The sequence below is a fragment of the Mobula hypostoma genome, chromosome 19 (assembly GCF_963921235.1).
Source record: "Mobula hypostoma chromosome 19, sMobHyp1.1, whole genome shotgun sequence".
NCBI lineage: Eukaryota > Metazoa > Chordata > Chondrichthyes > Myliobatiformes > Myliobatidae > Mobula > Mobula hypostoma.
In genome coordinates this window covers 54,601,366-54,613,899 of record NC_086115.1, presented here as the reverse complement: position 1 = coordinate 54,613,899, position 12,534 = coordinate 54,601,366, and the positions used below count along the sequence as shown (strand labels likewise).

The window sequence follows — 12,534 nt, the reverse complement described above, 5'->3', positions numbered from 1 at the left end:
ACATGAATTAGAATTTGTTGCACCCCACGATGAAGTTACAATCATATTACAAAATAAACACAAGTATCTACCTTAAATACAGTATACCATAAGACTATAAAACCTTAAGAATTAGGCCATTTGGTCTGCTCTGATATTCAATTATGGCTGATTTTTTCCCCCACCTTAGCCCCACTCCCTGCCTTCTCTCCGTAATCTTTGATACCATGTCCATTCAAGAGCCTATCAAGCTCTACCTTAAACCCAATGACCTGGCTTCCATAGCTGCCTATGATAATAAATTCCACAAATTCACCACCTTGTGGATAAAGAAATTTCTCTGCATCTCTGTTTTAAATTTACGCCCCTCTATCCTGAGACTGTGCCCTCTTGCCTTAGACTCCCCTCCATGAGAAACATCCTTTCCACATCTACTCTGTGTAGCCCTTTCAACATTTGAAAGGTTTTAATGATCCTCCATCATTCTTCTAAATTCCAGCGAGTACAGACCCAGAACGTTCCTCGTCTTTCATTCCCAGAGCCATCCTTGTGAACCTCCTCTGAACACTCTCCAATGCCAGCTCATCTTTTCTTTGATAAAGAGCCCAAAACTGTTCATAGTATCCAAGGTGAGGCCTCATCAGTGCCTTATAAAGCCTCATCATCACATCCCTGCTCCTGTATTCTAGACTTCTTCAAATGAATGCTAATGCTAACATTACATTTGCTTTCCTCACCACCATCTCTACCTGCAAGTTAACCTTTAGGGTGTTCAGCACAAGGACTCTCAAGTCCCTTTGCATCTCAAATTTTTTGATTTTCTCCCTGTTTAGTAAATAGTCTACACATGTTTTTCCACAACCTAAGTGTACGAACTTGCACTTTCCAACATTGTATTTCATTTGCCACTCTCTTACCCATTCTCATAATCTGTCTAAACTGTTCTGCAGTCTACCTGTTTTTTTCAACACTACCTGCCCCTCTACCAATCTTCATATCATCTGCAAACTTGTCTACAAAGCCATCTATTTCATCATCTGAATCATCTATAATACAGCATAAAAAGAAGCAGTCCCAACACTGACCCCTGCGGACCGCCACTAGTCACTGGCAGCCAACCAGAGAAGGATCCTGTTTTCCCCCACTTGCTGATGAACCTGTTGATCTGGCTGCTACCAATCAGCCAACGTCATAGGCTCTTAACTTGGTAAGCAGCCTCACGTGTGGTGCCTTGTCAAATGCCTTCTGAAAATCCAAATATACAACATCCACTGCATCCCCTTTATCTATCCTACGTGTAATCTCCTCAAAGAATTCCAACAGGTTCGTCAGGCAAGATTTTCCCTTAAGGAAACCATGCTGACTTTGTCTTATCTTGTCTTGTGTCACCAAGTTCTCCATAACCTCATCCTTAACAATTGACTCTAACATCTTCCCGATCACTGAGGTCAGGCTAAATGGTCTGTAATTTCCTTTCTGTTACCTTTCTCCTTTCTTAAAGAGTGGAGTGACATTTTCCAATTCTCTGGCACCATGCCAGAAATCAATGATTTTTGAATGATCATTACTAGTGCCTCCACAATCTCTACCGCTACCTCTTTTAGAATCATGGGGTGCAGTTCATCTGGCCTGTGAGACTTAAGTACCTTCAGGTCTTTCAGCTTTTTGAGCACTGTCTCCTTTGTAATAGCAATTGCACTCACTTCTCTTCCCTCACACCTTTCAACATCTGGTACACTGCTATTGTCTTCCACAGTGAAGACTGATGCAAAATACTCATTTAGTTCATCTGCCATCTCCTTGTCCCCCATTATTATTTTTCCAGTCTTATTTTCTACTGGTCCTATATCCACTCTCAACTCTGTTTTACTTTTTCCATACTTGAAAAAGCTTTTTCTATCCACTTTGATATTGTCTGCTAGCTTGCTTTCATATTTCATTTTTCCCTCCTAATGATTGTTTTAGTTGCTCTCTGTAGGGTTTTAAAAGTTTCCCATTCCTCTGTCTTCCCACAAATGTTTGCTTTGTTGTATGCCCTCTCTTTTGCTTTTATATTAGTTGGACTTCCCTTGTCAGCCACGGTTGTACTACTTTGCTATTTGAGTATTTTTTTGTTTGGAATACATTTATCCTGCACCTTCCTCATTTTTCCCAGAATCTCACGCCATTGCTGCTCTGCTGTCATCCCTGCCAGCATCTCCTTCCAATTTACTTTGGCCAACTCCTCTCTCTTACCATTGTAATTTCCTTTACTCCACTGAAATACTGCTGTGTCACACTTTACATTCTCCCTATCTAATTTTAAGTTGAATTCAATCATATTGTGATCACTGCCTCCGAACAGTTCTTTCATCTTGAGCTCGTTTTGTAACACCCAATCCAGTATAGCTGATCCCCTAGTAGGCTCAACGGCAAACTGCTCTAAAAAGCCATCTCGTAGGTATTCAACAGACTCTCTCTCTTGAGATCTATTTCCAACCTGATCTTCCCAATCGACTTGCATGTTGAAATCTCCCATGACTATCATAACATTGCGCTTTGGACACACCTTTTCTATTTCCTTTTGTAATCTGTGGTCCACATCCCAGCTACTGTTGGGAGGCCTGTATATAACTGCCATCAGAGTCCTTTTACTCTTGCAGTTTCTTAACTCAATCCACAAGGATTCAACATCTTCTGATTCTATGTCATATCTTTCTACTGATTTGATGCCATTCTTTACCAGCAGAGCCAAGCCACCCCCTCTGCCTACCTTCCTTTCCCTCCGATACAACGTGTAACCTTGGACATTCAGCTCCCAACTATAACCATCCTTCAGCCACGATTCAGTGATGGCCACATCATACCTGACAATCTGTAGTAGTGCAACAAGATCATCCACCTTATTTCTTATACTCCGTGCATTGAGATATAACACGTTGAGTGCTGCATTTACCAGCCTTTTTGATTCTGCATCCCTAATTCATAGTTACTCACCCAGCTGGTTTCAATTTTGTCCTATCAGCTGCCTGCCCTTCCTGACAGTCTGACCGCAAGCTACCGTTGCTTTTTTTTTACCGTCCGTCCAATCCTGAATCCCTTAACTCTGGTTCGCACCCCTCTAACTCTAACAAACCTGCCTGAGAGAATATTGGTTCCTCTCAGGTTCAGGTGCAACATGTCGATTTTGAACAAGTCATACCTTCCCTAGAAGAGATCCCAGTGATGCAAGAATCTGAAGCCTTGCCGCTGTACCAGCTTCTCAGCCACACATTAATCTGCCAAATCATCCCTCACTGGCGTGTGACACAGGTAGCAATCCAGAAATTACTACCCTGGAGGTCCTGCTTCTCAGCTTTCTACTAAGCTCTCTAAATTCTCTTTTCAGGACCTTTTTGCTTTTCCTTCCTGGCTGCTTTCCCTCCCTCTCCAAAATGTTGTGGACGTATTCCAAGATGTCCCTGACCTTGGCATCTGGGAAGCAACATGCCATTCGAGTGTCCCGTTCACGTCCACATCTCCTGTCCGATCCCCTGACTATTGAATCCCCTATCACTACCACTCCCCTCTTCTCCCTCTTTCCCTTCTACACCAAGGGAAGTAGAACATTGCCCTTTGGACACGCCTTTTCTATTTCCCATTGTAATCTGTGGTCCACATCCCAGCTACTGTTGGGAGGCCTGTATATAACTGCCATCAGAGTCCTTTCTTAATTCAACCTACAAGGATTCAACATCTTCTGATTCTATGTCACATCTTTCTAGTGTCAGTAACCTGGTCTCCGTGGCATTCCCCTGGGAGGTCAACACCCACAACAGTGTCCAAAACGATATACTTATTATTGAGGGGAATGGCCACAGGGGTGCTCTGTGCTAACTGCCTATTACGTTTCCATTCCTCCTGACAGTCACCCAGCTACTCGCCTCCTACAACTTTGGGGTGACTACTTCCCTGTTACTCTGATCAAATATCTCTTCTCTCTCCTGTATAAGCTGAAGGTCATCCAGCTGCTACTCCATATCCCCAACACGGTCTTCAAGGAGCTGTAGCCAGATGCATTTCACGCAGATGTAGTTCCCTGAGAGACGCTAGGTCTCCCAGGACTCCAGCATCTGTTATGAAGAACACACAGCAGCCATTTACTTCACCAGGTACAATAAGAGAATAAAAGGGAACCTTAACAGAAACGTATCCAGAGCCCATGCTGCTTTCGAGCCGGAGCCTCCTTTGAGACGATGTCTGGCACTCCTTACTTCCAACAATGATCCCCCTGCTTGGCCTTTCTGCACTTTTAAACAAGCATCACCGACCTGCGAGAAACGTCGTTGCTGTGGCCTACTCCTGCTGCTGACGGGGCCGTCAGAAACAACAAATACACATCTACACATCCCCATTACTAAAGAAATTGAATATTCTGCCATGTATGGCGGGAAAGGCAGCAGAAAACCGACCTGAGCACAGTAGCTGGGTTTATGACCATTATGAGAATATGTCAGGGAAGAATTGAAGGCAGTGCAACAACAGCAGAATGACAAGGCAGTGTTTGTGTGTGCGTGAAAGCGCGTGTGTAAGGAGTGTGTTTACCGAGCACACTCTGTCACACACGCCCAGACCATAGCGCCCCCCCAATACCCCTCTCATCCTTGTACCTACCCAAGCTTCTGTTAAGTGTTGCAGTTGAGCCGGCATTCTCGTCTTCTGCAGGTAGCTCATTTCACACTCACACCACCCCCTCTGGTTCCTTTTAAATACTTCACCTTTCACCCTAAACTTATGACCTCTAGTTGTAGTTTCACCCCAACTTCGAGAAAAAGCCTGCGTGTATCTATCCTCAATTTTATATACCTCTAAAAGATCTCACCTCATTTTCTTACGCTCCAGAGAATGAAGTCTTAACCTATTCAACTTTTCCCTATGACTCTGTTCTCAAACTCCTTTCAAAGGTAAGTCAAAGATGATGTGTGTTCAGTGACGACCAGTATTCTTTTGTAAGTAATCTTTGTGGAAGGTGCTCCTGAGGCAACAGGAATATCCCAGCTGTTCTTTCACTTGACTAGCAAAGATTGAGCATAAGATGGAAAGCAATGGCAGGAACGCTTATGGTGAAAACGTTAGAACCAGAATGATGTGTAAATGAGCAGATGTTATAAAAGCTAGAGCTGGGAACAGAGAACTTATGCATGAGCACAAAGTAATTGGGAACAGATTGTCCACATGATTATAAAAATGTCCTGAAGCTGTTGAAAGGGAAGGAGCTTTGCAGACTAAGATCCAACAGCTAGGTGTTTGGAATTGCTGGCAAACTCTTAATTTTCTAAGCTCTTCAAGACTTTGCACACTGTTATGGCATTTATTTGTTATTTCTTATGGGCTAAAGTATGTTTTCTTTTTAAATTTCAGCATGCGTTATTTTGACAGAGCTGCAATATTCTTGGAGGCTTGTCTCAAATATGAAGTTCTTGAAATGAATGAAAATACAGATATCCTTTTCATGAAAATGGTAAAACTGTGAATATCTGAGTAACATTTTCATGTTTAATTGCTGGAGTTTTCCCTTCAATTCTTTGTAGTTTACTGTAAAATCCGAAGTTGAGGCAGGCTGTTTCCTTTTGGTTATATGACGAGAGAATGTATGCCTTGTGAAGCACAGTGTTCACCTGTTCCTTAAATTAGAACAAGGATTTTGGCCCAGAACATGTTTCCATGTGTTCATTATTCTGTACAAACAAACTTCATGACATGAATTTATCATCAGTTTCCTTGCTTTTAAATTGAAAACAAAAGCCCAGACCTCTTGTTTAAGTATTGGCAGTTCCAGTCGGAACGGCCAGTTATTATCTATGTAACTGACCAGTAAGTCGGACTCCTGAATTAAGGACGAAGACCTGAGCTTCGGCATTGCTAATCTTCCCCTTTGAACTCTTAGAATCTGGTGGGAGAACATAACTTGCCACAAATTTTCCAGCAACTACTGTTAGTGGGCAGAGCCTCCAGTCTGTTCCAGGTGCTGGTTAGTGAACGCTAGGAAGGCCTATTGACCTTGTTTGGATGAAATGGCTGAAGAAAGAAGCACATGTTAGTTTAATGGTGCTTTTAATTTAAATGCTTACGTATTTTTGTACATTTGCGAATATCAGATCCATTCAAATTGCCTAGCAATTGGAAGGGTTTAAATGTTGTAGAGCTCCTCAGACTGCAGAGTGTATACTGGGAAAGGCTCTGTACTTCCTAGAGCTCACCGATCAGTTATCTTGGAGGGGACCCACTTCAGGTAAGAGAGTACTTTAAGGTTTACCAACCAGTGAATATATTTAAGAAGCGTATAGATAGGATTCTAGGTACAGAAGATATCAAGATTGGGGCACCCTGGTAGTGTAGTGGTTAACGCAATGCTACTACAGCTGAGGGTGTTCCAGAGTTCAAGTTCAGTTCTGTCTCCATCTGTAAGGAGTTTTTAATGTTCTCCCCATGTGACCTTGTGGGTTTCCGCCAGTTACTTGAATTTCCGCCAGTTACTCGAATTTCCTCCCACAGTCCAAAGATGTACCAGGTAATAGTTTAGTTGATCATTGTAAACTATCCTGTGATTAAACTAGGCTTAAATTGGGGGTTGCTGGTGGTGTGGCTCAAAGGAATGGAAAGGAAAATTCTATACTGTAGATTAAAAAAAAACAAGACTGAAGACTCCTCACTCCTCACCCCTCACCCTCTAAGTTTAACAATAGACCAGTAATTCGACAACAAACAGAATTTCTTACTCTGTGATGAAAGGCCTGTTTGAACTTGAGAGATTATAATAACCTTATTGCAGCAGCTAATACTGGGATTCCCTTTCTAAATATTTACCCTTATTGCAGCAGCTAATACTGGGATTCCCTTTCTAAATATTTACCCTTATTGCAGCAGCTAATACTGGGATTCCCTTTCCAAATATTTACCCCTTCTAACTGTGAGGTAACTCCTGTGTTGTAGTTGCGACTTTTTAAGTTGTGAGTTTGCCAATAAGAAATTACTTTCCATAACTGACCAGTTTACTCCCTGGCTGAGTTATTGACTTGTTGACTTCCCTTGGGGAGAGAGAAATCCATTTGTCCTGACTGCAGTCTTTTTGGGAAAGAACAATCCTGCACTGAATGCAGACAGAAGTGTCTTATCTTCAAACCCTGCCTGTTCTGACTGTTGGAGCTTTAGCTGAATTGTCCCACTTTCAAGGTAAAATCCCACTGTGCAGCCAACTGAAACTGCAGTTTCCTTTGAATCCTGCTGCCAAACAACACTTCAGTTCTCTTCCTCTTTCCTGTCTGATAACTGTGTCAGTTGACTGAGGCAATGTTAATATTGATCATCTGAAGTGAGGAAATAGAAGTTTTCCAGCTTTCCAACACTTGCCTTCTCCTTTGAACCAAGCCAAACCCATACCATATGTAGTAGATAACTTCTGATGTCAACAGATCATTCAAAACCTCTGTTTTACCACGTTATAGTAAAAGTTAGCTCTTTGAATATTCATGCACCTTAGTGGCCAGATTTAATAACACTCTGTTGTTGCATAACTGCTTCTCACAGCTTGCATTTGAGACTTGCTAAAGTTTGTTTCCCCCCCCCCACCCCAGTTGCCCCAAAAATCATGGAAACAGTACCAGATTTTGAGCTAATCCCTAGAATATGTCACGACTTCACAGTCTTCCAGCCCAGTTAGTCTGGATCCATCAGCCTACTCTTTCCACAAGGTGAATGTGGAGTGAGCAGGAATATAGTATCGAGGTAGAAAATCAGCCTTGATTGTATTGAATGGTGGAGCAGTCTCACAGGGAGAATGGCTTCCTGCTCCTGTTTTTCTATGATCTGTACATTTTTATTCATGAAAAGATTGATGTGCCTATATCCAGTACATAGACGAGTTAGAAATGTAGAGCATATTTTCAGTAGACAAGTAAATGTGGAGTAAGTGTAAATTCTGAGCTTACAAAATGCTTGATTTATTTCTACTAGTACACCCAAAGATTTTGTCAGTTGATTTGTCCTTATGTGCTAACTAAACTTTAACAGCAAAACTGTCTCCCACATATTTAGGTTTTAACACTTTTTTTTAGTTTATATTAAACTTGTATTGAATTTGAGTTGGTGTAATTTTGTTTGAAACCTCTTGTCAAAGTTAAAACTCAGTGCCAAGTTTAACATAAAGCTCACATTTTAATTGAGTTTGTGCTGATAAAAATTTACACTGATGAAAATTCCCTTTTTGTGTTATTATACTGGCAATTACCAAACCAGTCACTCTGACCAGTCTAAAGGTACCATTGTTGAAGTCCTCTACAAATATCAGGAAGAAGATCCAGGAGCCTCAGGGCTCACAGCACCAACTTCATGAACAGTTATTACCCTTCAACCATCAGACTCCTGAACCAGTGGGGATAGTTTCACTCAACTTCACTTGCCCCATCATTGAAATGTTCCCACAACCTATCGACACATTCTCAAGGACTCATCTTGTGTTCTTGATATTTAATTCTTATTTATTTATTATTATTATTTCTTTCTTTTTGTATTTGCACAGTTCGTTGTTTTTTTCACAATGGCTGAACGCCCAAGTTGGTGCCGTCTTTCATTGATTCTATTATGGATTTTGTCAGTATGCTCACAAAAATACACCTCAGGGTTGCATATGGTGACATATCTGTAGCCTGATAATAAAATCACTTTGAACTTTGAAATGTAATGGGCTCACAGCCACAGGAAGTAGATAATCAATTATCTGGATGAAAGTTACCTTAAAATTATGTCTTCTATCTGAACTAATTCACACAAGTTTCAAGCTGATTTGAGCCTCTCACAGTATCCCTTAATTTGTATTCTGACAAGAGAATTTACAAAAACAATGATTCCAAGCATTTTTATATAAGACATAGAAGTACATTTATTAAAATATCTTTCCAAAAGGAATGGCTATGCAGAGGTTGACAGGTTTTGGCCTGATGTAATTTGTGTTCCTGCCTGGGGGCATTCTTGCTGTTCAAACATTTTCTCACGGCTGCTGGACTGGTGAAGTCTGTGAAGCACTGCTGAGCCTTGGGTTTACAGTTTTCCTTGACGCCAGGGCATATGTTATAAATCTGCACATATTTGATTTTGCAGTGTTGAGGAAGTTGAATATTTATTCATTAATAATAGTTGGATATTATGTTCAGAGGGTGTGATAGCAGCATTTTATGTTTTTATTATCAAAGTTTACAAGGATTGATCGAAGAGGCCCATGGGTCTGAACTCATTTTGGGGTGCTTTGAGGTTCATGTTGCATGTAGTTCTGGATTCTGGTTACTCTTTTCTTTCTGTTTTTGTGTGGTTTGGTCAGAGCAATCAAAGACTGGCTGTGCGGCTTGCAGTTGGCTAGGGCTGCGGTGCTGAACTGAACTAAACTGAATACTCCTGGACTCCCGAGTCTGGTGTTTGATATTCTTCACTTGCTTCTTGTCATTTGCGCAATTTGTTCTTTTTTTCATGCGTTGGGTGTTAGATGTCTTCTTTGAACAGGTTCCATGGTGTTTCGTCCTTTTGCGGCTGCCTGTGGGAGGGCGAATCTCGGAGTTGTACGCTGCATACATGCTTGATTATAAATGTACTTTGAATCTTTGAAATGTTTAATTTTGCTCAATGTCATTGCTCATCTGGAGTAATACACATGCAGAATATTCCTTTAAATCTGGAAACCCAATTATTTCAAAAATTACATTGCTGGATGAGTGAATTTTGATCTGTGTAGACTTTTCTTATGGAAGTATTAGTTTTTTCTCACAAAAGAGTTGTTATACCAGAGTAATATTCCAAATAACAAATAATTGTATTATTAATAGCTGTCTTTAAAGTAGGCTGATTTAAGAACCATATCACTAAGAAATATTAGAATTTCTTCATAGTAGCAATACATGGCTGTGCTTTGAAAGCATTTTCCTTAATCAAGGTTTACAGAAATTTTGCAATGCAGTTTATGCAGATTATGCAAGGTATTTAAAGATGCTGAATCTGAAGCAAGGTGCAATTCTCTTTGCCACAAAAGCAGGGGACGCAGGAGCTGAACTACTGAAGGAGCTGCACCAGAGCAAAGAGGAAAAAACTGCTTCGTGACTTGAAAATGCTAACCTTTGAAAATACACTGGCCCTCTTCAACTTCAAAGGTTACCTTGCCTAGTCCATGATGAGAATATAGTGTTTTGAATGTTATGTTCCAGTTTCCAGTTTTGACCTGAATAAATTACATTCCAATTGTTGCAGTGAAAATCAACCAAATGCATATAGGAGGTTCTTCATGCAGTGTTGTCTGGCATATCTAGATTTTTGATACGGTGACAATTTTGTTTATGCCTAAATTCTTTCTCTATAATATTCTTGGCTATAGTATTTTTATAGGTTCCTATAGAGGATCTCACAATCAGCATTCCCTGTGCAGTTATCGCTTTGACAAATGTAGACAAGGATTGCAGACAAATAACATAATCAGAAAATGTTTTACGGTATCAGTCATTGCTTTTCGAGCTTCCTTGCTGTTTAACTATACACAAGTAACTATTGTTGCTTGAAGAATTAGATGCATTGAAATGTGAAATATGGATAAATGATTTGTAAAATGAAATATCTGATACTGTAACTGGACCTTGTTCTTAATTCAGTGTTTAATCTACTACAAATTAGTAATATCAAGGGAGGTAAAACAACATTGTGGTGTGGTCCAGATGGGTGCATAACCAGGAACCAGCAGTACCATAAAGAGGTCAGAGCAGCTCTGGTGTCAAAGTCGTACACAGCAAAATAGATGATTTGACTTCCTCTCATCCAAGAGTTTCAGACGTCTGAAGAGAAGCTAGAGAAAGGAGAATGAAGAAAAAGGTGTAAAATACAAAGAACTTAAAAACATATTGGAACCAAGCATTATAGTCATTATGTAACATTACATATAATGCTTGCATTCTTTTGAGCAAAAGTCTGGTATATTTTTTCTGTGAGTTTGATTCCTGTGTTGACCAAATTCTACTAGTACACAATAATTACTACAAACATTTGTGATCCATTTGTTAAATTATACTTGCAGCATTTCCATAGGTGAGTCATTCCGGGAGGGTTGTAACCCTGTATGTGATCCTCCTTTCATGAATATTAAATGGATTTAATGTTCTTTCTTCACTTCTACACAGGTTTATTTCTAAAAATAGGGGATAAACATGAACAAAATAGATGATTCATTTATATGGAACTATATTTTCTTTTCCTTGCGTAAAAAGTACAATCTACTACTCATCTATCCAAAAAAAAACTTTTCTAACAAAATACAACTTGTCACACCTTTCTAAATGTTTTACTTACTTTGTAATTGGAAAAGTAAGTCATCCCTACAGAAAGCCCTCTCAGTGATCACATGCAGTACCTGAGGTGATACTCTTATTATTCATAGCCTTGATATGGCTAGGATGAAATGTTGTCTTTTGGCAGGGATAATTTGATAAAGTTACATTAATAAGTCAAATAGATACAGGTAGATCATGGTAGCCCAATCTCATGTACTGTACATCAGGAGTTATAAACTGGTTGGCGTGCAATTTTCAGATGCTGTGCACCACTACAGAATTTGTATTTCAGTATCTGCTTATCTCTCTGGTAAATTCCAGCACACTCTGTTGTATTGTGTCTATAAAGTATTGATATAAAACACCAGTGTCTTCACAGAGCAATTAGAAATGTGTCCTGATTGTAATGATAATTTATAAAATCTCTTAAAGATTTCCCTTTTGTTCCCTTGGAGTTTTTTTGTTCTTCTCTGAGTGTGGCTTGACGGCATGGTTCTGAGATGAGGGTTCTGAAACTGCTTCAGATTGTTTGAAAAGTATAAGTTTCTTCATGTTGCACATCATTGTTAGCACATTTGTGGCGTATAGATCTGTAATCCTCTACCACCAATAGTCACTTAACATGCTCATTCTAGTTACCTTTATATAACCATTTCAAAAAGCATGATTTATTTGTATGGCAGCCAAGCCATCTCAATAACTTGTTTTAATGCTATTTTTCTACCTGTTACCTCATTTCTTAAATAATATCTGCCGCATTTCCCTTGGTGAGACATTCTGGGAGGGTTGGTAACCCAGCATGTGGCCTGCTTTCAATAAATTTACTGAAGGCCAAGAAAGTGGCCCAGTAGAGCATTAAAAGTAAACATCTCCAACAAAATAGGTGCAGGGTGCAGTTTTTCTTTGTAATAACCTCAGAGAAATGGTCAGGTGTAACCATGGGTAATATGCCCACATGTTGGCCAGTCAGGTAAACGATGTCAAAAGAACATTCATGATCATCATTATGTGACACGTCACATGATGTGGACGATCACAGTCTTTATAGAACATAGAAATCTACAGCACATTATAGGCCCTTCGGCCCACAATGCTATGCTGACCATGTAACCTACCCTAGAAACTGCCGAGAATTTCCCTACCGCATAGCCCTCTATTTTTCTAATCTCCATGTACCCATCTAAGAGTCTCTTAAAAGACTTTATTGTATTAACCATGGTTGTTCTTGGCAAATGTTTCT

The 12,534-nt window shown here is 40.0% G+C and overlaps 1 protein-coding gene across 2 annotated transcripts in view; it reads left to right on the top strand.

Moving 5' to 3' along the window:
• The window catches only part of wdr11 (WD repeat domain 11), a 144,438-nt gene extending 132,526 nt beyond the window's left edge, over window positions 1-11,912 (top strand). For both annotated transcript variants that reach the window (XM_063071922.1, XM_063071923.1), the window contains 2 exons: window positions 5,359-5,439; window positions 9,924-11,912. In XM_063071922.1, coding sequence (XP_062927992.1) covers window positions 5,359-5,439; window positions 9,924-10,080 — 238 coding nt within the window. In that variant the 3' untranslated portion in view covers window positions 10,081-11,912. The remainder of the gene's footprint in view (window positions 1-5,358; window positions 5,440-9,923) is intronic.
• The last annotated feature ends 622 nt before the right edge of the window (window positions 11,913-12,534 follow it).